The sequence below is a fragment of the Pituophis catenifer genome, unplaced genomic scaffold (genome assembly GCF_029215685.1).
Source record: "Pituophis catenifer annectens isolate HBS135680 unplaced genomic scaffold, rPitCat1.0.hap2 SCAF_4, whole genome shotgun sequence".
Taxonomy (NCBI): domain Eukaryota; kingdom Metazoa; phylum Chordata; class Lepidosauria; order Squamata; family Colubridae; genus Pituophis; species Pituophis catenifer.
In genome coordinates, this window is record NW_027256884.1 from 36666177 (window position 1) to 36693101 (window position 26925).

The window sequence follows — 26925 nt, forward strand, 5'->3', positions numbered from 1 at the left end:
AGTCTCAAACTCATGTTGGGCAAGGGAAGACAGTATTTATGGGACCTTAAACACAGGCTTGTGTGATGAATTGTATTACTAAAGGGAAAGCATCAAATAAATAGCTGCATGAAGGTGATCTGATCTTGTGGATTTAATGAGTAAATGCTAGGAAATGAAATTGTAAAATTAATTGTAAGTGAAAAGGCTAACATTTACGTCAGAAAGAACAATGTGTCATCTCAGTTGCTTGTCATATACAAAAGTAGGAATCTATCTTCTGCATGTTAATAGTCCAATGAATAGTGATAATGGAAGGATTAGGGATGGATTTGGAGAAACACTGTCCATATTCTGAATGAACGTAGTTCAGAGGAAAAACATTTAACAGAGGTATTCTGTTAAATGATATGACTGGTTGGATGAGAATTAATGGAAGAATTTTTTTAAAAGTCTTGATCATTTAGAGCACGGCTGTCACCATGGTCCGCAGGCTGGATGCATCATGTGCTGGCCACACTCATGCCTGGTTTAGCGAAGGGGGAAAAAGTCCTGATATGTTACGTGATGCTGCCGTGACACCGCGAGTTTGACACCCCTGATTTAGCAACTCAAGAATGAATAATGACTTTGTACAATATCACGTTTGTTGAAGGTCTGTTCCAAATATGAACTTTAAGCATATCCATTTATTTAACAAAATTAGCATAAATCTAAAAGCTTATTGATCTGTTATGAGGAAACAGGAAAGCACTGATCAATTCAAGGATGAGTAAGTTCTGAATGTGAGAAAGACTGAGTAGTGTCAAAAGTAGAACTATCTATAAGAGGATTGCTGCAGAAATGGAAAACAAGAGAAAGCTATTGATAGAAAGTCCACTAAACATGAGAAAAGAGGGGGAGAAATCTGAAGATATGCAAATGGTATATTTTAGTATATACCATAACACAAAATTAAAGAACAATTATCTCCAATTTTGCCCAAGTATTGTTTTCCTAGATATGAGGGAGCAGCAACATTTAGATACATATTTCCTAAAGGAGGCACAAGCTGAACCTAAAAGAATTAGGATTATTCCACTAGTTTCATCTGTTCTTTCTTCAAAAGAAAACACAGAATATCTGTTTATCCTGAATACACAACATTTAGCAGAAACCTATACCAGATTCCAATCTCAAGACTCTTTTCCAATCGTTTTTCTCCCCTTAACCGTCTTTTTGTATTAATAATGCCACTTCATACTGTTGTATGAAATAAATATTTTTTCAATCCCTTGATAGAAGTAGAACTCATTAGAATACCACTTGATAATACCAGACCCAATCCTGATGCAACTTTTTGCCTAGAATGTTCAGAAATGCCAATTGCAAATTTATGGCATGTGGATTATAACAGTACCAATCTCAAGAGCCCAAAGTAGGAAGGAGAATAATGTGTAATAGCACAAAATTTAGATCCCCAAAGTAAAAAAAACAGGAGATATCCCACCAGCTAGAACTGAATATTACCGAACTAGGTACTCAGAGATCCTTCTCTATAACATATACATGATCTTCCTTAAATGTTCCACTAAAGGTAAAGAGATTCTTCTGAACAGAGGATCAACCGAGGCAAAATTCAGGAAGGGAGATCCATAGCTTGCTGGCCCAAGGAAACTATATGTTTTAAACCCATTTAATATTTCTTTAAACATCAATTGTAACAAATTGAAGGGAGTAGCAAAATTAATCCCTGCTAATGGTAAGTTTGGGACTAATATATTTTTAGAAAGCTACAAAAATAGAGTGTTTACTTATCAGATTTAGATACAGAGGGACTCTGAATGGTGTTACAAGTAAAAAAAAATTCTAGAGTTCATCATGCAAAATATTTTTGTTTGAATTCTTAATTAACTATAATAAAGCATTTTGAAACAGTATTTGGTATACTGAAAATCACTAGATTATATGGATGTTAATCAAATCTAACTCTAGTGGGCAAAGAAGAAACAATATTTTTGACATTTCTGAAGAATTGCAAAATGATGAGTATAGTCAAAAATACTTTAGTTAGTCTCCTTTGTCTGTTTATTTCTCATAGATTGAGATATAAGGCAGTTAGCAGCTGAAAAAGTGTTCTTCAAATTGGCAGGAATAGGAAAAATCAATCTGTTTTTGCCTGTAGCACACTGCCAGCTAGAATGCATCATTGGACAATTGCCCGATGCTATATATGTTGACGAATCACCAAAATTAACTGCTGCATCTGACGGATTCCTTCGACAAGTGAAATTGCTGCTTATTTTCCACTCTATGAGTCGAATCCAAATTAGTCTTCCAAACTGAACAGCAGCGTGTGAGCCAGGGATCACGTTTTGGCTTTAAGGAAGTGAAAAGAAATTCTAAATGACAGCATCACATTAAGAAAAAATAAATTCTTCAGTATATGAGTCATGCTTCTACAGAGTAAACACAAATGGAAGCTATGCTAGTTCTCACAGAAGGTTAAAGTGATCTAAGCAAAATGAAGTGACTACCCCAAGGTAAACTGAATATTTAAAAGTCAATCCTTTTATAGATAGTTAAATTGTGACAGATATTGGTGGAACTGGAACACAAGTAATATCATCCCAGTTACAGAGTTCTGGCCCTATTGCCTTTGATGGCACTTATGTCATTTAATTATGCCAATCCTGCTGCCATGGGTAATCAAAAGTGGAATCAGCAAGTTACGTACAGTACACCGCAGGAGCCAAGTATGCAAAGTTGATTGCAACATAACAAAGATAAATTCTAGCAGGAATACCGGTACCATGCTGAACTCCGCATTTGGTAAGAACTGTTGGACCTCATTACAAATAATCCTCGACTTACGATCATAATCAGGATCAAAATTTTTGTTGCTGTGGTTATTAAATAAACTTAACACTCGATTTTAAATGTTAACACTTGATTTCATGACTTTTTCTGTCACATTTAAATGAATCCAATTTCCCAAGACTGCTTGTCATTGAGTTTTTCTTACTCTGCAAAGCTGCCTCTTTCATTACCTCTTTCTAGTGATATGACATACAGACTAGACAGCTAAACATAGAATTGTAGGCTTTGGGTACTATCTTTACCTTAGGGAATAAAGTGTGGAATCTAGTACAATCTATTTCATGACTTTGGTTTCCCAAAATGGAATTATTGATTTCATAATAGCAAAAGTCCCGACAACTTCTTGTTTTGTTATTCTGCCTTCTGCCCTATTTCCCCAACCTACTTGCCTATCTTGTTACACCAGCCCAGCCTTGCCCTATGACAAGCTACCCTATATTTTAACAACAAGTAGACTAGCCTTAAGGCATACAACATTAATGCATTACAATTATTGTTAGCTTCAGAATTGTAGCAATTCTGTAGCTGGCCCAGACATCCTTAACTATATTGTAATTTACAGGAAGTATCTTCTTTGTTTTCAGAAAAGGATGCAACACAGTGGCAATACTGTTGTTTTGGCCACAGTGATAACCAGAGGGCAATTAGGGTAGATTTCATTATAAATGGACAGATCTCAATTATTTGAAGCGATTTCTAGTATGCAGCTATGAACAACAAAACCAAGCTAATTCTCTGCTTATATTGAAATATTTTCTGTTTTCACAAGACAGCTACATCAGAATCTAAGGAACTCCTGCTCTCTTTACAAATCTACCCTTCACATATTTTTGTGAGGGAAGAGAAGCTCCAAGTGAAATGAAATATTTGCTTTCTCAGTGGCCCCTCCGGTCTTGTTAAGGATGACCTCTCCAATAAAAATCATTGATATCAGATCTATGTATGCTTTCAGAAGGCAAACAGGTTTGGCTATAATTTACAAGCATTTACTTCATAGCTCCCCATAACTAGATATGTTTCTTAGTAATTTCTGCGCAGTAAATATTCTAGTCACGGTCAACTAAAAGTGGTCTCTGCTATCATCTCTATCATCACCTGGTATATCAGAGATGGGCAGCTCCTGGTTGCATAACACTTCTTGGTTATCCAAAAAGTACATCAAATAGCCATAATGGCATGATTGCTCATTAATTATGTACAGAAAACTAAATATAACAAGTGTGTTAAGTCTTGAATACACTTAAGGCTAAAAATAACTCAAAATTTAACAAATAGTGGGCTGAACATTGAATATCTCTTTACTGACCCTTGATCCTTGTGGGTTTTTTTACCACCAACTCTCCATTTCAAATACCAGTAACTCTTAGTTGATTAAAAAAAAAAACCTTGCCTTCTCTTGAGGTAAATGAAACTTATACTGCTATGATACTTGTCTTCAAATTATGCTGAATATTAAGAGTCATTACTTCATGGTTCATATTTTGAATCAAAATATATTAAATAAAAAAATTACTGTTGCAACCTGAAATTTTAATCAAAAAATGGAAAAGTACTTCATTCCATTTATTTAAAAACCAAGAATATTTTGGATTCACAGTGATTTGCTACATGTAGGAGTGTCCTGGGACTGCATTATTTGCTGACTAATTACAAAGTGTTTATCTTTGCAGAGCAGATAAACAAGTCACTTAAGAGACAAACAAGCAATGTAGTCATAAGTGCAGCTTCCTCCAATTAGATGCCCACACAGCTATTCTGCTTCAGGAAGACAGGTGTTGCCTAAGCCATTTGGAAAGGCAAATCAACAATGCATGTTGCCACTGTTTTGCATTCATGATGCAGAAACATGACGGGTGATTGAAATTCAGTTCCAAGCAAAGAAGCAAAACTGCCTGCCCAACTCCAACAGTCCACTATCTGTCTACTGACCTGAATTCAAAATGCCATGTGTTCACTGTTCTTTTTTTGGCTTAGGGATACGTATCAGACTTGATAAATGTGTTATAAGGGGAATGAATGGACTACTTCAAAAGTATTGATGTAATGGAAATCTCAAATTATAAAATACGCACGTAGTAATGGTTAGTGAGGAGGATACATCTTGTTCTTCTTATGAGAAATACCCTCTATCAAAATATCTTACTTTGTTGTTTTCCACTGAAAGAAGTAGAACCTTTTGGGGGTTTTTTAAATGCCAGTGGGGGTTATATAGGGTTCAGAAGACTATTTGATGAGGTGTTTTGAAAAAATAAAAAGTTGCTGAAGAAACCAGACCAGCACTCTTTGCACACCTAGAACTTTCTCAGTTGCCTTTTCAATAAAGAGAATGTACAACCACTCCAATAACAGAAGGTAGAATCATTAAGAAACAAAATCTCAGTATATCATGACCAGTGCAATTCTGTTACCTTGGGTGCAGCGGAAACCATTCTCACAACGAAGTAAAATATAGGTTGTCCTTGATTTACGATCACAATTGAGCCCAAAATTTATGTTGTTAAGTGAGACATTTTATGACCTTTGTTGCCAAAGTTAAGAGAATCACTGCAGTTGATAAATTAGTAACCCAGTTGTTAAGGAATCTAGCTTCCCCACTGACTTTGCTTGTCAGGATGTCACAAAAGGTAATACATGACCTTGGGAAACACCAATCAGCATAAATATCTATCTCTTCACAGGCCTCTTTATCAGTGTTGTCAAATTGTCCATTATATGGTCAATCATATGATTATCAAATTTAGTCCATCATATGGCCCTCTGCAGCCTCCTCACATTGAATGAATGCATGCACTTTGTGGGATTAACCACAAAGCAACTTAATTAAAATATCAAAAAGCAGGTCTTGAGTAGATGTCTGTGATGCTGTATTAAATTGCATTATCAAACAAATAAACCTTCCCTCCTCAAAATAAAATCATGAATGGAAGATATAAGAAAGAATATCTAAAATGGAATTTCACTGGACTGGAATGGTCAAATGCATGCACTACAGTTCAAAGTCCCTGGTTCAAAGCTTACTTTAGCCGAGAATATCTATTACCTAGCTTTTGATAAGTCAAATACTCCAAGCAACATTACATTTTAATATATACCATAACACAAAATTAATACCATTCTAGATTTTGATGTTGCAGTATAGCTACTGCAATAAAATATATGAAGAGCTTTCATTATTCCAAAAGGGACGCGGTGGCTTATTTGCACCATACTCTATTTCTGAAGAGAAATCTAAAGGTCATAAGAAAACAGTAGCCTTAGCCTTATTATCAACTAATAAATTTACATTTTTGACTGTTTCATAATGTTATAATAAAAGGAAACATATACTTATAATAATAATTAAATCAATCTGGTGTATCATTGTGTAATTTGGTATTCATGTGGCTAAGACATTGAGCTTGTCGATCGAAAGGTCAGCACTTCAGCGGTTCAAATCCCTAGCGCCACATAATGGAGCAAGCTCCTGTTACTTGTCCCAGCTTCTGCCAACCTAGCAGTTTGAAAGCACACAAAAAATGCAAGTAGAAAAATAGGGACCACCTTTGGTGGGAAGGTAACAGTGTTCCATGTGTCTTTGGCATTTAGTCACATGACCCCGGAGACGTCTTCGGACATCGCTGGCTCTTCGGCTTTGAAATGGAGATGAGCACCGTCCCCTAGAGTCGGAAACGACTAGCACATATGCGCGAGGGGAACCTTTACCTTCATTATTCCATTTTATGCTCTTTTTGTTCCAACTCAGTTTACCAGATTAAATCTATGCTTCCACCTTTTAGTCTAAAAACTACAGTATTTATTATTTGGATTCACCACTAGATGTCCCCAACAAACAATTCTTATTAAAACAGAATTTTCAGTAACTTCTAACCAATTTGGCAGTTGTCTATTAAACTAATTATACAAAATTAAAGCCATACAGGATGATTTTGTATATATTTGATAATATATGAAAAATCCTGGTCCCAGATATGTTTTGCCAGGTATCTTCATGGTCCAAGGTTGTAATTAAATGGCTGGAAATGACTGCATATTTCAATTGATTAACTGTTAATGTGAAACACATGAATATATTTTTTGTCTATCTTAGAAAGTCTGGAGAATTTTTTCATCACGTCATGAGGACTGTACTGCTAAATGTATCTAAAGCTCAATTGTATTAGTTTCACAATGAAATTCTTTATGTGACGGTGAAAACGTTTGAGTGGATAAATGATAAAATATACTGTCTATTTATAAAAAAATCTGAAGATCACTTTTCAATGCAAATTCACATTCTGGATAAGAAAGTGCTCTGTATTTAAAACAAAGATGGCTTAAATTGTTATTACATCTATGTAGGAAATTTTGCCAATATTACAGAAGCAATTTGTCTTTAATCAGGATTTTTTTTTCAATTTCTCAGCCTAACTATTTAATCTTTTCTGGTGGTTCCATTACAGCAGGGTTTCCCAGACTGTGGCAACTTTAAAACTTGGGGGCTTTAACTTCCAGAATTCCCATGCTGGCTGGGCAATTTTCTAAATTGAACTTCAGGTGTCTTAAAAAGTTTCCAAGATTGGAAAACCTCACATTACAACATTTAAAAAGCATGCAAATGGAGAGTCAAAAATACCTGTTCCAGTTTCCCAGGAATTCTAACCTAGTTAAAATGTATTTCTCAATGGGATCACAATTTCTGACAATTGTTAGAAATACATGCAAACTATAAGCAGAGGCTTACAATGCTCAAATTCTGTCAGTACTATGGAAGGACTTGAATTGATATGCATAATCATAAAAACATTTCCCTGAAGCTGATGAAGTTTTCTGTCCGGCATAGAGGTAAGCATGCTAGGTCCTCTGGCTATTTTACACTACCACTTTCATTATTCCAGGTTATTAACCATGCTTGTCAAATGCATCAAGTTTGATTATCCCAGCCTAATCAATCAATTAAAATTGTAAGAAAATACATGAAAAAAGTGGGAGGTTTACATTGATAACCTTGTATCTTGATCAATGGAAACGTCTAATTTTGGAAGCTACTATTCAACACTAATGTTTATAATAAATCAAATATAATCGTTTTGATACTGAGGGGAGAGAATAGGTTCTTGCATAAGAAAAGAATGATAGAATACCCATGTAGTCTTTCTTTGTGAATATAATGTAAGCCATTCTTATGAAAAGGCCAAAAAAAAAATTAGGCATAGGTTAATAAATTTGAGTAAGCTATTTATCTTGACTTTAGTGCAAGATACAGTGAACTCAGTGTATTTTGCATGCTATGATTTATGATTCAGCAAACCAGGCCACAGTTAACACATTGTGGCACATTAACACATTGTGTAAACTCTTATAAATTGCCATCTTTTGTTTATTTCCTGCTAGAAAGTAATCTAGACTAGATTAGAAGTAATTCAGCGTGTTGAATTATTCGTCGAGGATCTCATCTTTCATTAGGTTCCATTTTTTATGAAAACTGAATGGGCCCCTCTCCGATAAACGGATAGCAAGAACTCCGCTGTGCCTGACAACGTTGCTGTGAAAGTTGCTTTCGCTTCCCCTCGGACGTTGCAAAGGAAGGCGGAACAAGTTAGCCTTATACCTCTGTTTTTTGTCGTCCCCCCCCCCCCCCAAAAAAAAGCAAGCTACGTAAAACGTGTCTATCAAAATACGCCAGATTTACACCCAATGGTTGAAAAGGAAGTCTTAAAAGCACCGGGTAACTGAGACCGCCCCGTGGAGCTCTTTCTAAATAGATGTCACCTACTCAACTCGGCGAAAGATCACACGGAGCCTCCCTACGGAGGAAAGGAAGAGGAAGCCCAGCCAGAAGGGAGCCATTCGGTTACCTGCGCTTCCCTTCCAGGAAGCCTCCGAACGGCGGCCCGACCTCTCTCCGGCCGCGCACGTGCGCTGCGGCTGGCGGAGGGCATGTGCGCCCTGCTCACCAGGCTGGAGACTGGGCGGGCTCAGTAGGGCGGTGCTGCCCTCCGCCGGGGAGGATGAGTTATACAACGGCTCGGAGTTGCATAAGCGCCCGAGCCCAGAAATAGTCGCGGTTGCCTGCTCGTGTGGCTCCAGGGAAGGAGCGCGCCGTCCGATTCTCCTCCCCCTGACCCCGCTGCCGTCTCCACCGCCGGGGACCGCCCGAAGCAGGGCTGGCGGCGCTTCTGAGTGGCCCGGCCCTCTAGCGCGAGGGTCCGAGGCCGGGCTGGGCCGTGGGCGGAGGCGATGGAAGGCTACGCTGGGACGATTCCCCGCGCCGCCTGCTTTCGCGGAGCCTGACTTCGACCATGGAGCCATAGCAGCCGCAGCCCCCTGCTGCCGCTGCTGCCGCCGCCGCCGCCGCCACACCCACTTGGCTTCTTGGCGGCGACAATGGAGCTGGGGCCGGCCGCCGGGCAGCCGGCGCAACAGTATCCCCACCATCCCCAGGCCCTGTCGGGCGGAGGTCCCTGCCCGGAGATGCTGCAAGTGGCCGAGGAGGCTTTCCGAGGCGGGCAGTTCGCGCTGGCGGCCGAAATCCTGAGCTCGCAGCTGGCTGAGCTGCTGCAGCCCGAGCGGGGCCTGTGCCTCCGCCAAGGGGACGCGCTGGCCCGCGCGGGGCGCATGGCCGAAGCGTTGGACTCGTACAGCGTCGCCGCTAGATTGGCCCGTTTGCGTCCCGAGGAGTTACGCGAGCTGACCGAGAGTTTCGCCCTCCTCGTCCGCGACAAGGAGCTGCGGCTGCCTCCCTGGCAGGGCCCTGGGAGCGGCGGGGGCGCCTCGGAGGCGGCTGACCCGCTGGGGGACCCCGCTTGCTGCCGCCCTCCGGAGCCGCTCTGCTGCCCTTCGTGCCTGCGTCTCCTCCACGAGCCGGTGACTTTGCACTGCGGGCACACCCACTGCAAGCGCTGCGCCCGGAGCGGCGGCGGGCAGTGTGTCCGCTGCGCCGTCCGGCGTCCCGTCTCCGCCTGTGCCTCTTCCGCGGCCCCCAGCCCGGCCGGCCAAGCCCCCGCCGACCCCCGCGTCAACGTGGTGCTGGGCAGCTTGCTGGAAAAATGGTTCCCGGCCGAGAATAGAGCGCGCCGGCTGTGCGCCGAAGGGGATGCCTTGCGGGAGAAACAGGATCTGGCGGCCGCTTTGGAGAAGTACAACCAGGCCCTTGAACTCGGTGAGTGCCCGTTCGCCTCGCCCCCATTTACATCCTACTCGCCTTGCTGATTTCCCTCGGTCGCCGGTATCAAGCCAATTTTAGAAAAGCCTAGCGTGACATTTAAACCTCAGTGCTGTAACAGTCATAAGCCGACTTTTTTGGCTCACAAAGAACGGAAGAGGGGGTGGTGGAAAAATAGGCCGACTTGTATGGAAACAAGTTAGTGGGGGAGGAAACTCTGTGTACTGTAATCAGTCTCCCAGAGTGAGGTAGTATATCTTCCTAGGGCAATAACCATACCTTGGGTAGGTAAAAAGCAGACTTGCAGAGTGTAAACAAAGTTGTTCTGTTACTCTGCTTCAAGGGTCTGCATTTTGGTGTTGTGTTTCAGATATAACCATTTCTTAGAACTGTTCTATACTGTTCTGTAGGCCTCTCTCTGTGCACTGTTGACTGTTCTGTGCACCTCTCTCAGTGTTGGCTGCTGTAACTTAAAAGAAAAGCCAAACTTAGTTTAGATCACTTTTCCTGCAACACAGGCTTGTATGATTAATTGTATTACGAAAGAGAAAGCATCAGATAAATATGTTTCTAGTGCAATCTTCCTTAGAACTGTGACACAGATCTGAAAATGTAACATGAGAAGTTGATTCATTCCATCACATTTCACAATTCAATGACATTGGTAGTGGTTTTAAAAATTTGAAAAGGGGGGGGGTAAATGTGATCTTTTTAATTACATTTGCTGAATATCATAGGAGCCAACATAAACTGATTTGCATTCTTCCACATACTACATCGTAGAAACAGCCAAAGATTTTCCTAGTTATGCAAACAACTCTCTTTAGTCTGACGATTGCAATTGTATAATGGTTCCTTGTTAAATATAGTGTAAGGAATGTACTACTCCAAAACAGACATGAACTTGTGTGATATTTAAACTGAAATGTGTGAGTTGTTACATTTCTTGGTTTAAGTGGCAGCAAGATATTCTGGGTCTGATGTGTGAATTAAATGTGAGTTAGTAAGAAAAAATTCTATTTGTATATTTGTCTATTATATAAGACATAATTTTAGGATTGTTGTGAGAATCTTAGTGAAACAGCACTGTGGAAAAGTTAGTATATTGGAAACTTGGGAATGATTTAGTACACCTGAAACAGTATTCATATTACTCAGGACAGCTTTTTACCTAACATCTTTTTCCTGCCAACTAATAATAGCCAATCTGATTTTCATTATCTGTGTTTCCGCTAGTCATAGAAATAGCTGGAAATGAATGCCACAAGTCGGGGCAGGGGGAGGAAGGAGGGGAGGAATTATGAAACATGCACAATGACATCATCACATAAGTGCCACAACTTACATACATGCATTAGATATTGAGTGCAAGGATGTAAGAATGGCATATGCTTTATGATATCATTATAGTGTGCTGTATTAATCATTTTACTACCATTGCAGTTTGCTGCAGATGGTGCTCAGTCCCCTTCCTTTGGGGCAGAATTCCTAGAACAGCATTCTGTCAACAGATATTCTCCAGATACATCATACACAACCACTTTCATCCCTAGATGAACGATCATGCTAGTGAAGATCATGGGAATTACAGTCAATAATATCTGGGGACCAGCAGGTCGGAAATATCTGATTTTAAGTGTGTTTCCCCATTTGTTAAGACATAACTTCATTGCCAGTCCTCTTAATTCAGACCAAAACATCTACAAATTTCCTCAACATTTCTTACAACTTGGTTGCAATAGTATTTGTCAACATTTTTATTATATGGAACAGGCCAGTATATTTAATTACAAATTCAGTTCAGATAAGAGTTGAAACAATAAGCACCGAATTGCAGGTGACAAAAATCAAATAATTTGCACCATCATCATTGCAACACAATAGGAAAGAGAAGAAGTATAATATAGTCTATACTGCAAAATACTAACATTTTTAATGTTTTGGTCTTGAATGCTGCTTATGAGATTTTATGTATGCTTCTTATACAATCATCTAGTCACTACTGTAAATTTTACATGTCAGTCTAACCATTGAAGTGCAAGCAGAGAAAACCACTATTAGTTTCCTGACATGTTCTTCTAACTGAGCTCTTCCTGGCTAACTTAATAGTCTAGGGAAGAGTCTTATATGGAAAGAGGCTCATTTTTTCTGTCTGCTGTTTTGTTCTTCCAAACAGTGCCATTGTAGAACACATGTGCATTTGGAAAACAAGGTGTTTCATGACTTGCATTGTCCACCCCTAGAAGAGTTTAGATCTCTGTAATATGAACATCTAAATTATCTTTGTAAATTTAATAGGCAACATGGTATAATTGTTTTATTTTTTCCCTCTGACATTGCTAATAAAAGCTTTTTCACAGTCACGTTGAAAAACATTTAGAACAATGTCAGATTTTTTTCAGCTTTGTAATTTGATAAGAAATATATGGATAAAGTTTTGGGGGAAACCTTAGTTAAAATGCTACAACCTATGAAATTATCTCCTTCCTTTTTTCCAAATACACACTGAGAGTCCCCCTTTTTGATGAATGATTCTTATATTCATCTTGAAAACCATAAACTCAAGTTAGGGTGATTTTGTGACTAATAGGTCACTCTTAAACTTAAAAACTGTTTTGGCAAAACTCTGATAAGCATACAATTACCAATGAACTCTTTTAAAAGTGAAATGTTAGGTAAACAAAAATATAATTCTGAAAGATACTTGATTTCAGTGGTTTTATATCTTATTGCAAAAAATATGGATTTTGAACAATTTTTAGTGATTAGATGCTTGTGATACAAGAAAGATAAAGTTGTTAAAAAGTTGTTTCCAAAATGTTAGAGCCAAGTTGCAGCTGTACTCAGCCAGATGTGAAGCCAGTCCTCATTCTTTGCTTTGTTTTTCTGATCCTAGTATTCCAAACATATATTACCAGAAATGGCTAGACAGGATTATGGAATTTATACCAAACATGGCCATCCCAGAAAACTTTGTAAATTCTTCAAGAAGACACATATGCTTCCTATGCCAGGAGAGTGCTGCAGTTTGGTCACTGATTGTATTGGGGTAACTGCCATCTGATTTTTTTTAACCATATTTTGCAGATACCCCAGTCTACAATCCCACAGTACTGTAGAATTGGGTGATAGGAATTTATCTTTGTCATTGCCTTTCAGCGCAATTTATATTTCAGTTAATCTCCTGTCTTGCAATCATGTCATGCTGGCCACTGATCCCCTTCTACCAGGCCTTTCTGACCCGGTTGCTGCTGCCAAGATATATGTTGCTGTTGTTACTTAGGATATATCCATAGCATCTTTTCTTAGTTGGGATTATAATGTGTTGGTTGGATTTTTCCCCTCCTTATAGTTGTCCTTATACTTAGATTTGTGAGGATGTGCTTCCAAGATAGAGAACTCATGAAGACTGTTCAGATCTTTCAGTGAGAATTTTCTTTTTACTTATATATGTGGGACAGAGAAAGTTTCAAGTTGGATCCCTATACTTCATTTTGAATTAAAGAAAAGCACAGATGCAGCTGCCTGCTTCATAGGGAAACAGTGTCTTGTAGATTCTCCCTGTCTCAATTTTAGGCTCCCAGGTATCTGCTATAAACTCAAAATCTTCTTTGATAAAAGTGGCTGCTTATTAGATGAACAAAAGTAGATTTATCTCAGAATTACAAATGGAGTTGATTGTCAATGGCAGGGATTTCTTTTAAAATACTAAATAAGCGAGAAATAAACGTTTGCACAGAAGAGATCTTGCACAGCAGTTTCTCATTTGATTACTCAGGGTTTAAAGAATATAGTTTTAGTTAGATGTCTAAGTGATTTAAACTTAAGTTTAAAGAGCAAACCTAACTGTCTCACACAAAAATTTAGGCCATTCAGCTGATAATGTATTTGACCTACCGTATTTATAATTTTTGATTTTAAACATGCCACAGATCTGGGTTTTATTAAAAAAAATACATAAGAATGTGTCAGAGAAAGTCAATAAATCTTGCCACACAACATTACCTAACTTTTATTTAAATGTGATTACCTAAGGAAGATTAAAAACACAGCAGAAACTCAGGGAACAAAGTACAGAAATAGATTGGTGGCCCTACCTACAAATACAAACTAGATACAATCAAGATAATGAGGAAGGAGGAATCGAAATAATTCCCAACCGACTAGACAAATTATTAGGAGCTAAAGATGGAAATTTGATTTCAAAGATTTACAAATACTTATTAGAATTCGACCTAGCAGAAAATCTAGTCAAAGGACAAATGATAGCTTGGGCAAGGAATATTGGCAAAAACATACAATTGGAAGAATGGGAAAGGGTATAGAATAACAAAATCTGTAGGATATAAGGAGAACCACTACAAGATGTGGTACAGATGGTATCTAGCCCCTGCAAGATTGGCAAGGATGTATGCAAATCTTAATCCAACGTGTTGGAAATGTAAGCAAGCACAGGGAACCTTCTTTCATGTCTGGTGGCTTTGCCCAAAAATTAAGAAATATTGGATAAAAATAAAAATTTGGATAACAAATAATTGCGGAGGATATTGAGTTAGAACCAGAAATGTTTTTGTTAGGAATGCTTGACCAAAACATTAGAAAGGAAAAAAAGTACCTAATATTACATATAATTACGGCAGCTAGGTTAGCCCTAGCACAAGTCTGGAAAACAGATCAATTGCCAATGGAGCAGCAAATAATTCAAAAAATTTACACGTGCAGAAATGGATAGACTAATGTTGAAATTGAAAGATAAGGAAGACTCACAGTATTTTAAGATATGGGACAGTTGGTATGAGTGGATAAACCAATGGAAAAGAAGGTAAAGTCAAAATTTAGTAAGAAATTAAAAGTAATAATTATACACCATCATTAAGGAAAAAAAAGGAAAATAAGTTTTTTGTATATATGTGTACTTATATACATTATATATACTTTGTTTGTTGTTTGTTGATACTGTTGATTGTATTTTAAGGTTGTGAATGTTTTATATAATTTTATTTTTTTTAAATCTAATAAAGTTTGTTTTTTAAAACTAAAAAAAATAAAGAATGTGTCAGAGAAAGTCAATAAATCTTGCCACACAACATTACCTAACTTTTATTTAAATGTGATTAGAGCTACCTTGTGTACATAATGCACATAATTTATGACAGGTTTTATCTACATTCTAGAGGAATCTGTACTTTTAACATTGGAAGGCATTAGGTCTAGTAAATGGGATCCAATGGAAAACAAAGCCTGAATTAATCACTCTGTATCAAGTTATCAACAGTGAAATGCTTTACTGCCTTGCAGTTTATGACTCATCCTGCAGCATTTCTAGAAAAGCCTTTTCCGGTTTATGATGAAAACAACCATATGTAAAATGTGTTGGTACTGCTGATTTGAAACAAAATAGACAGATTCATTGCAGGACCATTACCTTTGACCTCTGCTGGTTAAACATCCAGAGTGATTTATTTATTACTGATTTTATCTAAAGTTGCTAACCTTTGCAGGCTTATGTAACAAATATACAGAGTAAGCAAGAGCCAGCTAAAGTCAGATAACAATTACACTTGAAATTTTTCTTTATTCAGAAGGTTAAAAAAGCCTTTTGTCCAGGCTCTGTGTAAGGAGTAAAGTTTCGTATGCATTGTGCAGAAGCAAAGCTAGGATTACTTCTGACTATAGGGGTTAGCAGAGCTTTATAGTTAAACAATATCCTAGGGTAAGTAATGATTCCTGAATGTTGGCATAGCTGTATTATTATAGCTATATATGTACTGTATTTACCAAAGAAGGATATGGAGGTCAGATGACTGCAAATAAAGTTGGATGCCTTTGAAGATCAGCCTTTGCTGTTATAGGAAAAAAGCATTCATTCATTCATTCATTCATTCATTCATTCATTCATTCATTCAATTTGTTTAGCCATCCATCTTAAACCACTAACACAGGGCAGCATACAATCATGAAGACAATTTAAACAATAGAAAAGAGTAATTAAATTCAATTAGCAGCCAAGAGATATTATAATTAAAGAGATTAAAGAGCCGAGGTGGCGCAGTGGTTAGAGTGCAGTACTGCAGCTACTTCAGCTGACTATTAGTTCAGCAGATCAGCAGATCAAATCTCACTGGCTCAAGGTTGACTCAGCCTTCCATCCTTCCGAGGTGGATAAAATGAGGACCCGGATTGTTGGGGGAAATATGCTATTTAGTATACTGTCTTTGGTGTAAGCCACCCAGAGTCCTTGAAGAGTGGGTGGCATAGAAATATGAAAAACAAACAAACAAACAAACAAACAAATAAATAATATACTGTCAGTGTCAACATAAATCAGGAAATGGGGCCCTTCACACACTTGGAACCTCAGGCCTGGGTAGATAACCAAGTCTTGAAGTCCTTCCAAAAGGCCATTAGGGTTTGGGACCATCCTAATCTCTGGAGGGAGATTGTTCCAGAAGCCAAGGGCTATGACAGAAGGCATGTATCCTGGTCCCTGTCAGCCAATATTTCCTGTCCAATGGGACCTGAACAATGCCTATCTTGCCAGATCAGATTAGACAAGTAGAAATAACTGGAAAAGAGTAACCTGACTCAAGACATGAAAGACTTTAAAAAGTGATAAAGAGCACATCAAATTGCTCCCAGAAACATTGGCAACCAATGCAGCCCCTGAAGCAGTGCTATATAGCCAACACCATTTACAAGCCAGGCAGCTGCATTTTGTACCAGCAGAAGCTTCCAAACGCTCAAGGGCAGCCCATGTGGAGCATATTGCAATAGTCCAAGTGGAAGATAACAAGTACAGTGAGCAGAGTTTGCTGGTCCTAGAATGGGCTCTTCCAGCAAGAGCCATGAATCCAAGAGGACCCTCAGATTGTGCACCAAGCAGGACCAGAGGTGAAAAAACATTGATACCAGAAGACCCAACATTCTAAGCTACTTCACTGATTGACTTTCCTGTACAACCTTGAGAAAGATGGCCTCTCTAGCCTTGAAGAAAATTATTTTTTGCTAGCTTTCTAACTGAGCTTTGCATCAGTTGGGCACACCTGTCAGCAGCAGCAGGAAAAGGGAAAGGCAAGTGGACTTGGCAAGATGGGGCAAAAAGAAGGCCAGGCCTCTTGGTAGTATGGGAAGGGGGGGGAGGGAGGGAGAAGGTCTGCATGCCACTGGCCCTAGTCAGTTGAAGTCTTCCATCTGCAGTGGGGAGGAGAAGGGTCTTAGAAATGGAAGTCAGAAGCCCACATGCTGTTGGGTTTAGCCAACTGACGCTTTCTGACCCACGTTTCCATATACCAGTAAAAAACTTGTCAGCAAAGTCCTCTTGGCCCAAGTGGGGGACAGGGAATTGCAACACTCCTGTGGTTGTAAGGGTGGGCGCATTGCTAATCACCCAAACTTTGATCACATGACAGCAGGGGTGCTGCAATGATTAAAACTTTAGGCACGGGTTCTAAGTCCCTACAGCACGGTTGTAATTTCAAATGGTTGTTTAATGAATGGTGTAAGTTATCTGTAAAATAAGAGAACCCCAGTTCCACTAGGACATTCCTGCTATTGTAACTGGCATGCTTTTCAGAAATTGTGTGAATGGATGGGATTGTCTGATAGTACTAAAGAAGTTGCTGAGTACTTTTTAAGGATGTTTTTCTACCCACATTGCTATAAATAGGACCCCTGCTAGCTATTGAATTCCTAGACAGCTTTGTGTAATTTGGACCTTGATTGTGTCTCCCAGCAGGCATTCCTGTTGCAAATACTGGTATCGCTCTTCTCACAGGTTTTCTCATCTTCAACCAGTTTGCTTTAAGAAACTCAATGTCTGAGCTACTTGGGAATTGACATTTATTACAGCTTTCCTTTATGTTACTTGCATTGAACTAAAAATAATACTAGAGTATCAAAATGGGTAAAGGACAACAAAAATTGCATTCTTTTCATCTTGAATTCTTTCAGGGAAGGTATTTGAATGAGTTATACTTTATTTATTGTCTGAATATCTGTGTTGATCTTTAAAAATAAGATTAGATAATTTTCAGTATTAATTTCAATTCATCCCACTCCCCGCCATTTTGAAAACTGAACTAAACCTTGCTTGGTTTTGTCTGCTGTTTTGCATATAGATATTTTTCCATTTTGGATGACATTTTATTGGTTGCTATGTGAGAAATCCACACTCAATAAATCAAGTGTAGTTCCCATATGAGAACTGCTATATTTAAACATTTAAAAATAGGTTCATACATAGGCCATGTAGTCAAATAGTTTAAAAACTAGTTAGCAAAACTAGCTTCTCTTTTTTTCTGAATAAGAATTCATATTTTTGAGATTGTTTGCAAGAGTTGTGGCAAAATAGTGATTAAGCATGTAGAATTGAAAGTGCTTGATTCAGATTTTATTTCTCTAATATATTTCCTACGAGAGAAACCACATTTTTCATCCTCTTCTGTATAGATCAGTGATGGCTAACCTTTTTGCCATCGCATGCCAGGAAGGGTGGGGACGGGGGCGGTTCGCGCATGCACGGACCTACACCCATAATTCTATGCACCCCGCCTTGTGCTTGCATGCACAACCCTCCCCCCCCCCCGCTCCTGGCACGTGATGGCCCGGTAGTCCCGTTTTTCTTTCTCACCTGGCTCCAGATCCTCTCTATGTATCTGGGGAGGGCAAAAACAGCCTTCCCCACCCCCTCGGAGGCCCTCCGGAGGCCTGAAACGGCCCATTTCCCAACTTCCGGTTGGACAGGAAGTGATGTTTTTTGCTGTCCCCAGCCTCCAGAGCCTCTCTAGGTGAGAAAGAAAAACGGGCCTCCCCCCCCAGGCCCTCCGGAGGCAGGAAACAGCCTGTTTCCCTATTTCTGATGGGCCCAGAAGGCCCAAAAAATCAGCTGGCTGGTGCGCACATGCATGCCAGAGCTGAGCTGGCATGCCCACTGATATGGCTACATGTGCCATCTGTGGCACGCGTGCTATAGGGTGCCATCATGGGTATAGGTAATACATCTGTCAGGCTAATATGTCAGGATTATGAAATTAATATTTGAGGAATATTTGAAATAAAATACAGTATGTAAATTCTGGCTAGGAACTGCATTGCTAATGAGTTTTGATTTCATCATCACAAACAAGTAAGAGTTTGTGTTTTTTTAAAAGATAATAAGCTTCCTTCCAGGGTCAATCCAAGTGGTACATAACATTATTTTAAAATTATGGTAAAAATGGTAAGTGGTAAAAATAGATCATAGATTTTCACATTTACAACTTTCTGATAATGCTTTTCAAGTCCATTAACAGGGGCAGGGCAGTCTTCGTATGTAGCCATTGTCTCATAGGATGTTACTCGGAAATAATTTTGCTAGTGATATACAGGTAGTCCTCAATTTATAACAACAATTGAGCCCATAATTTCTGTTGTTAAGTTATACATTTGTTAAGTGAACTTTGCCCCATTTTACAATCTTTCTTGCCACAGTTGTTAAGTGAATCACTGCAGTTGATAAATGAATCTGGCTTCATTGGTTTTGCTTGTGAAAAGGAGATCACATGACCTTAGGACACAGCAACAGTCATAAGTATGAATCAGTTTGCCAAGCATCTGAATTTTGATCACATGATCACGGGGATCTATAAAGGTCGTAAGTGTGAAAAATGGTCATGAGTCAACTTTTTCAGTGCCGTTTTAACTTTGGTCACTAAATGAACTTTGTAAGCCAAGGACTACCTGTAGTGGTAAACACAACAATAAATGTCAATTAACATAGTCAATTATGTATGGTATTGACAATACCATACATAAAATGGCTCTCTAATTCAGTCCTGACAGGACAATAGGTATATGGCTGTGTTCTGTTAGCATACTAGCATAAAGAAGTCTCAATTCTGAATCCAATCAGTATCTTTGCTTCTAGATTTTTATTTTTTGGTAGAGAAATGGCTTGCCACTGTCTTCCAGGAAATTTTTGACTACTCCAGAGCCTAGCATTTCCTGATATAAACCAGATATTTATCCCATGTTGTTTCAATAGTATCAGTACCATTTCCTTCCGAAGCTAACATGTTTCCTTCTGCTTTCCTGAATTCAGAAAGGCTTTACCATTTCAGTGGCCAGATTCTTCCATGGCTCTAAGGCAGAGGTCTTCAAACTTGGCAGCTTTTAAGACTTGTGGACTTCAACTGCTTAAAGCTGCCAAGTTGGAAGACCTCTGCTCTAAGGAGACAGTTTCTTTTGGTGTTGCCCTTTTTATTTTTCCCAAAGCTGCTGAAATCAGCTGAGTCAGACCTGTCTAGACTTACTGGACATAAAAGCTGCTAAATGGGGCACTTTTGAAAAGGCTACATTAACTTTTGCTTTTTCTTCTCTCCAAAGCACAGAGATTTAGTAGTGGGATATCGATGCCTACTCCTGTTACTTAATTAAATTAGCTTAAGTATAAATCACCTTGCTTTACCCTTTTCTCTCAAGACAAGTCTTTGAAGAATCTTTTAGTAGGTGTCCAATTTTTGTCAATATGATGGCTTATAAATCTGAAAAGAGCATTAATGCTGAAATTTATAACCAACCCTTTCCCAGTCAGTATAATGAAATAATTATGTGAATGGTATTCCTGTTACAGTTGAAACACACCAAAGTGGAGAAAAGAGAAGTTACATACTTCTCTGAGAATATTTCTCATTGTATTTATTAGAAATATTTTTTAGGAAGCATGTGTAAGATTGCCCAGTAAATAAAATATAAGCTTTCATTGTGACTTTTGATACTCTCAATAACCTATAAACTTCTTGAGTGTTCCCTGATGTTTGCCTGTTGCTGTACACCATGTGCAGTTAAAATATTATTTATTGCTATTATTATTAACATAGGTTCAGAACAAGCTTGATGTGAGGCCATTTGGAAGAGAATGTTTCAATCCATTAACTAATATTTTGAATGAGATCTGTTGTCAAATGTGAAATAATTATCTGTGTCCATTACATTTATTGATAAGATTATGGCAAGGATTTTTTCGTCCATATCTGTCATCGTCTATGAACTTGCAGTGATGGTAGGCAAATTATTATTTTGATGTTTTAATAGATCTTGTATTGTAATTAATTGTTGTGACATTGATCTTAATTGTAGAAAGCTGAGATGTTTATGGGATGTAATGTTTGATTGTATTTGATTAATTCAGTTCTCACCAATAATAGTACTCCAGGCATTTATTCAACATCAGAAAAGATACCAGACATCTAGACCTATTATGTAATATAGAGAATTTTTTCTTTAGTTATAGAAAAAGAGACAGATAACCTAGTCCTAGACTTTTGTTGACCAAGTAAGTGGACAAATATTAATCACTCTGTAAATACTTACTTTTTTACCACCAGATCAACCAGCATTGATCCATTGGTTGTGAAAGGAATTGACTGACCGGCTTGTCAACCGAGCCTGACATTGCTGTAGATACTTGTTTGTAAATATCATAATGTTGTGTTGTTTGCCTTGGAACGTGATACTGTTTGTTCTCTTTTATCTGTTGCTTCTTGAGATAATACTTTGCTACAATTTAAGAACATTATCATAGACACAAGCACTTTTCTGTCCTTCAGCAAACTACTTTTAAGAAAGAAAGTATAATAACTCCATCATAGTGCCTTGTACAGTGTTGGTGGTTTTTTTCCCTGCCATCAGCTGTAAGTTTAAATTATCCATTAGCAATCTTTGGTAAAGGTATTCATAGGTGAGGGATAATCTAATGATTCCAAAATGAACTCCTAAAACTTTTAGGACTTTTAGAGTCAGTATAAGAGCAGACTTTATAGAGTTGCTGATAGACTTAGTATCATTAAGTTGGATGGACAAAAATGCTGATTGAAGAAATACAGTTTCTTCTGTTTACAAATATTTGTTTTTCTGAATTCTGTTTACAAATATTTGTTTTTCTGAAGAGCCTTGGTAGTACAAGGGTTTGAGGCACCCTGTTATTAAGCTGCTTAAGACCAGCTGCCTGCAATTACTGCAGGGTTCGAATCTCGCCAAGGCTCAAGGTTGACTCAGCCTTCCATCCTTTCTAAGGTAGGTGAAATGAGGACCCAGTTTGTGGGGGCAATAAGCTGACTTTGTATAAATATACAAAAGGATGAAGGCTATTGCTGAGCACATTGTAAGCCGCCCTGAGTCTTCGGAGAAGGGCGGCATATAAATCAAATAAAAATAAAAATAAAAATAAAAAATAAAATTACACACATTCTGAGAAACTATTCTGAACAACACCTGAAATTGCCTTCTCAAGAATGTGCCCTTCCTGAGTAACTCCCAAGAAAACTATTGAAGGCTGAAGTAGAGTTTGAATTCAAATTCCAAATAGCTTATTTTCTTCAATGTAGCTTCAACATGCCAATTTCACAAAGAGAATTTGGGATGATTTGGGAAAAAGAATCTCCAAAAGTAAAACTGTGTCCCCTAAAATCTATAACAGTGATGGTTAACCTTTTTGTCATTGTATGCTGACAGCGTGCACCTGTGCCTGCACTCATAATAGAATGTGTGCGCAACCCCCACGCTCTTCCACCCACCCATGCATGCCGACCCCCTGCCCCGTTTTGGGCCTAGGAGGCCTCCCTGCAGCCTCCTGGGACCAAAAATGGGCCACGGGGTGGGGGGGACTGCTACCCATTTTTGGTCCCAGGAGGCTGCAGGGAGGCCTGCTAGAGGGCGCACCACACTCCTCTGTGCTCCCCCTGCCCATGCACAAGCAACCCCCTTGCATGTGCGGCAGAGACCCAGAAATCGGCTGGCGTGAGGCACGCACACATGCGGGGTGGAGCTGAGCTGGGCGGCGGCTTGCATGCCCGCAGAGAGGGCTCTGCGTCCATTCGCCATCATGGATCTATAAGAAAGCGGACAAGAAAAGTACTCTCTCAAGAATGCACACAATGCAAACTATGCTTCTCCTAAACAAACTCAGTGCAACTATAAAGTGCAGGTGGTTGATTAAGTAATAATAGATCCCACCAGCCCCTCCCCACTCTGCCCCTGCCCTCCCCATGTGTCCTTGGTTTTAAAGTCTGATTTTAACTTTTTATGTTTTAATTGTATGTGTGACTATAAACCACCCAGGGTTACCTTATGATAAGATGGACAACCAATAAAATGTATTTGTTTGTTTGTTTGTTGTTGTACAGCATATAAAACCACATTTTTTAAAAAAGGAATTATTCTCTCCCTTAAAAAAAAAAAGCAGATAATGCAGACACACTTGTCTTCTATAAACTGTAAATACACAAGCACAACAATTCCCTTAAAAAAGAGAGAGAGAGAGAAGACAGCATTTTGGCCCCAAAGCAGAGTGACATAATAAACCCAGGAAACAACACTAACAACAAGACAACAACTAGTAAACCTTTTCATCTTGCTCCTTCTCAAATCATACCAGCAATAAGATTCCTTGTTTTTCTAGAAAGTAGTTTCACCAATAAATTGTAGCCGAACTTTTTACAAAGATCACCAGGGCAGGGCAGTTGCTCAGGCACTGAGTTGTCAGATCCCATAGGGGGTGAGTCCAAGTCTTTTTTTTCCCTCTGTGTGATCATTGCCCACACTGTTGGCGTCTTCTCAGATTTAAAAAAAAAATAGCATGATTGAAACACCAGAGCTGAAAAAGTATCCATGAGAAAGGGAATAGCTTTTGCTCCTTTTCATGGAGGGGGTTGTATGTATCGGTTTAGCTCGGAGGTGTGCCGCAATGGCGGCCATTAATTTGGTGAAAACTCGGGGAGCCGAGGAAATGCCAAATGGAAGGGCACGGTACTGATAGTGGTGACCCGCATGACAAAACCTGAGAAATTTAGAGTAGGCCGGATGGATAGGGACATGTAAATATGCTTCCGTCAAGTCGATAGACGAGAGGAAGTCCCCTTTCCTGATGCCCTCCAGGATAGATTGGAGAGACTGCATCTTGAACCGTCGGTAGGGGATCCAGCGGTTCAAAGACTTGAGGTCGAGAATAGCTCTCCAGCCCCCCGAAGATTTCTGAACGACGAACAGGCGAGAATAAAAACCCTGTCCGTGTTGCTCCTGAGGAACAAGTTCAATGGCTCGAATATCTAGAAGATGTTGGATGGCTGTTGCCAGCAGGAGCCATTTCTGCCGATCCCTAGAAAGAGGGCACCGGAGAAACCTGTCGGGAGGAGTGGAGAGAAATTCAAGGGAGAGGTCCCACCTGACTGTCTCCCTGACCCAAGCGTCCGAGGAGGAGGACTTCCATTGGCTGGCGAAGAGAGCCAGGCGACCCCCAATGGGTGGGTCAGACGTGCAGTTAACGGGACCTGTTATACGGGCACCCCCAGCCACCCCGGAAGGAATGCCTGGGTTGCCCTCTCTGATTCTGGGAGCCTTGATGGTCTGGAGGTCGGGAGCGGGCCGGAAAGGACCTGGAAGAGCAAACCCCCGAATAGGAATTGAAGGAACGAAAGGAACGAAACGGGGAATTCTGCTGTTCCGATCGTCTAGACACAGAGGGAAGGATACGTCGTTTGTCTTTGGTCTCGACTAACAATGGTTCCAAGGGAGCCCCAAAAAGGGAAAGACCATCAAATTTGGAAGTGGCCAAACGCCACTTGGACTTGGCGTCCGCCTGCCAATTACAGAGCCATAACAAACATCGAGAGGTCACAGAGGAACCAATCGACTTGGCCGCAAAACGGGACAAGTAAAGTGTCGTGTCTGCGGAAAATTCCAGGGCTGCCAGAATTTTATTAAGATCCTGGTGGGATCTAGTGTCTGAGACTGGGAGTCTATTCTGTAATTGCTTTACCCACAGGATGGCAGCCCTGTTAAAAAATGATGATGCCAGAGAGGATTTGGCTTCCCAGGCCAAAGCCTGATGTGCCTTGACCAACGATTGTTCAAGGCATTTATCCTCTGGCCGGAGGTTATCCTCGGGAGGTCCAGCTAGATTGGAAGAAGAGGACAGAGCAACTACCGGAGGGTCCACAGTAGGAATTTGGAGCAGGTTAGCCAATTCCGGGGCAAGATGCCGGTGATGGCATCTGCTGCAGAATACTGCAATGGTGGTTTGCTAAGGATGAAGAGAAGAAGCTGAGGTGAGGAGGCCTGGACTTATAGATCGGCAGAGGAGGAGATGCTACCCTCCTTTGGGGATACTGCTTCCCCCCTCCCTCTCCCGCCTCCCCCCCTCTTTACGGGGGGAGGGGTTTATAAACTGCTACACTTCAGACACTTTGGACCCCTTACCATGTTCCACTCACGCCCTCGCTGGTAGGAGAGACTGAGCACCATTTGAGAGAGCTGAGGGATTTCCTACATCCCAACGGAGAGGATAGAACATTGCTCCCGATAACTTTCCGTAATGGGACCGGCCGTCGTGAGAGGATGGTTGGTTATTAGCCTCCGTTGGAGAAAAAGAACATTGGACCTTCTCCCTGTCGTGAGAGGACAGTGGAGTCCAGCCCTATAAATGGATATTTTGTGACCTTATGCTCAGTTATCCCTTGGACTATGATAGACTCCCGGACTGGCCTTCCTTTTCCCATCTTTGGTTCGGTTGATGCTCCAAAAAGCCGACCTTCTCGTGCTGTGAGACCCCCCGCTCTCGCAGGCCTGGCCCTCCACGTTATCGAGGGCCTATCTTGATGACGGGCTTTGGGACCCCGAGAGATGGCATGCAGCAAAGTGGGGGTTGAGGGGTTTTTTAGCTAAATTTTTAAGGAAAATTTTAAGGGGACCCGGGAGGGAGGGAGGAGGTTGTAAAAGTGGACCTGGGGGGGTCCGGATAGCGACCGCATGGGATGATGGGTCAATTAGCTGCAGCAGACGGGTCGTGAAAGGAAACTTAACTGGGAAGCAGGGGGACGACAGGAAGGGCTGTGTAATTGAAATAATGAGTGGGAGGGGCAGGTATGACGGGTGCAGGGGGTCATATCAAGTGTCGGGGGTGCGCACACGCTGTCTCCGAGCGATTGCGCACTCTGGCCCCCAATGTGTGACTCGTGTCCTGGGTTGTGTAGAGCCTCAGGCCCAGGGTCCGCGGCTGATGTTGTGTAATGCCAGGTCGGTGGTTAATAAAGCCCCCCTCATTTGTGATCTTATTTTGGAGGGGGGTGCGGACCTGGCAGGTATTACGGAGACCTGGTTGGGCCAAGAGGGGGGGTCCCCCTCGTTGAGATGTGCCCACCAGGTTTCCGTGCATTTCATCAGCCAAGGGCCCAGGGGAGGGGTGGGGGAGTGGCGGTGATTATTAGGGAAAGTGTCCGAGGGAGACCACTGTTCCTCAGATAGCCGGATGCGAGTCCCTTTGTGTGAAGTGGGGCCATGGGGTACAGATGGGTTTGCTGACTGCGTACCTGGCTCCCTGCCACGTGGCAGCGACCCTGCCCGAGCTACTCGACGTCATTGCCGGGGTGGCGGTTGATAACCCCAGACTTATCGTCATGGGGGATTTCAATCTTCCATCCGCGGGTGAGGCGTCAGAGGTGGCTCGGGAGTTCATGGCTTCCATGACGGCCATGGACCTGACCCAGTTAGTTCAAGGCCCCACTCACATAGGGGGACACACTCTGGACCTGATTTTTGTCTCTGGTCAGTGGTTGAATGATCTTGGTAGAGGGGACCTAGATATCAAACCCTTGTCATGGACAGATCATTCGCTCCTTCAATTAGACTTTCCTACCGCCGGCCCCCGCTGCAGGGAAACGGAACCGACTAGATGGTTCCGTCCCAGGCGCCTGATGGACCCGAAAGGTTCCTGATGGAGCTTGGGCCGTTTCCTGAGACTCTAACACACGACTCACTGAAGAGCTGGTGGCCGCCTTGGAAAGGGCGGCCGCTGGAGCTTTGGACCGTGTCGTGCCTTTGCGGCCTCTGACCCGATGCCGATCTCAATTGGCTCCTTGGTTCTCTGAGGAGCTGAGAGAGATGAAGCGTCGGAAAAGACGCCTAGAGAGCATTTG

At 40.8% G+C, this 26925-nt stretch overlaps 1 protein-coding gene across 1 annotated transcript in view; it reads left to right on the forward strand.

Moving 5' to 3' along the window:
* The first annotated feature begins 9161 nt into the window (after positions 1-9161).
* LONRF2 (LON peptidase N-terminal domain and ring finger 2) overlaps positions 9162-26925 on the forward strand; it is a 43080-nt gene continuing 25316 nt past the window's right edge. The window contains exon 1 of the mRNA XM_070943352.1: positions 9162-9976. Coding sequence (XP_070799453.1) covers positions 9202-9976 — 775 coding nt within the window. The 5' untranslated portion in view covers positions 9162-9201. The remainder of the gene's footprint in view (positions 9977-26925) is intronic.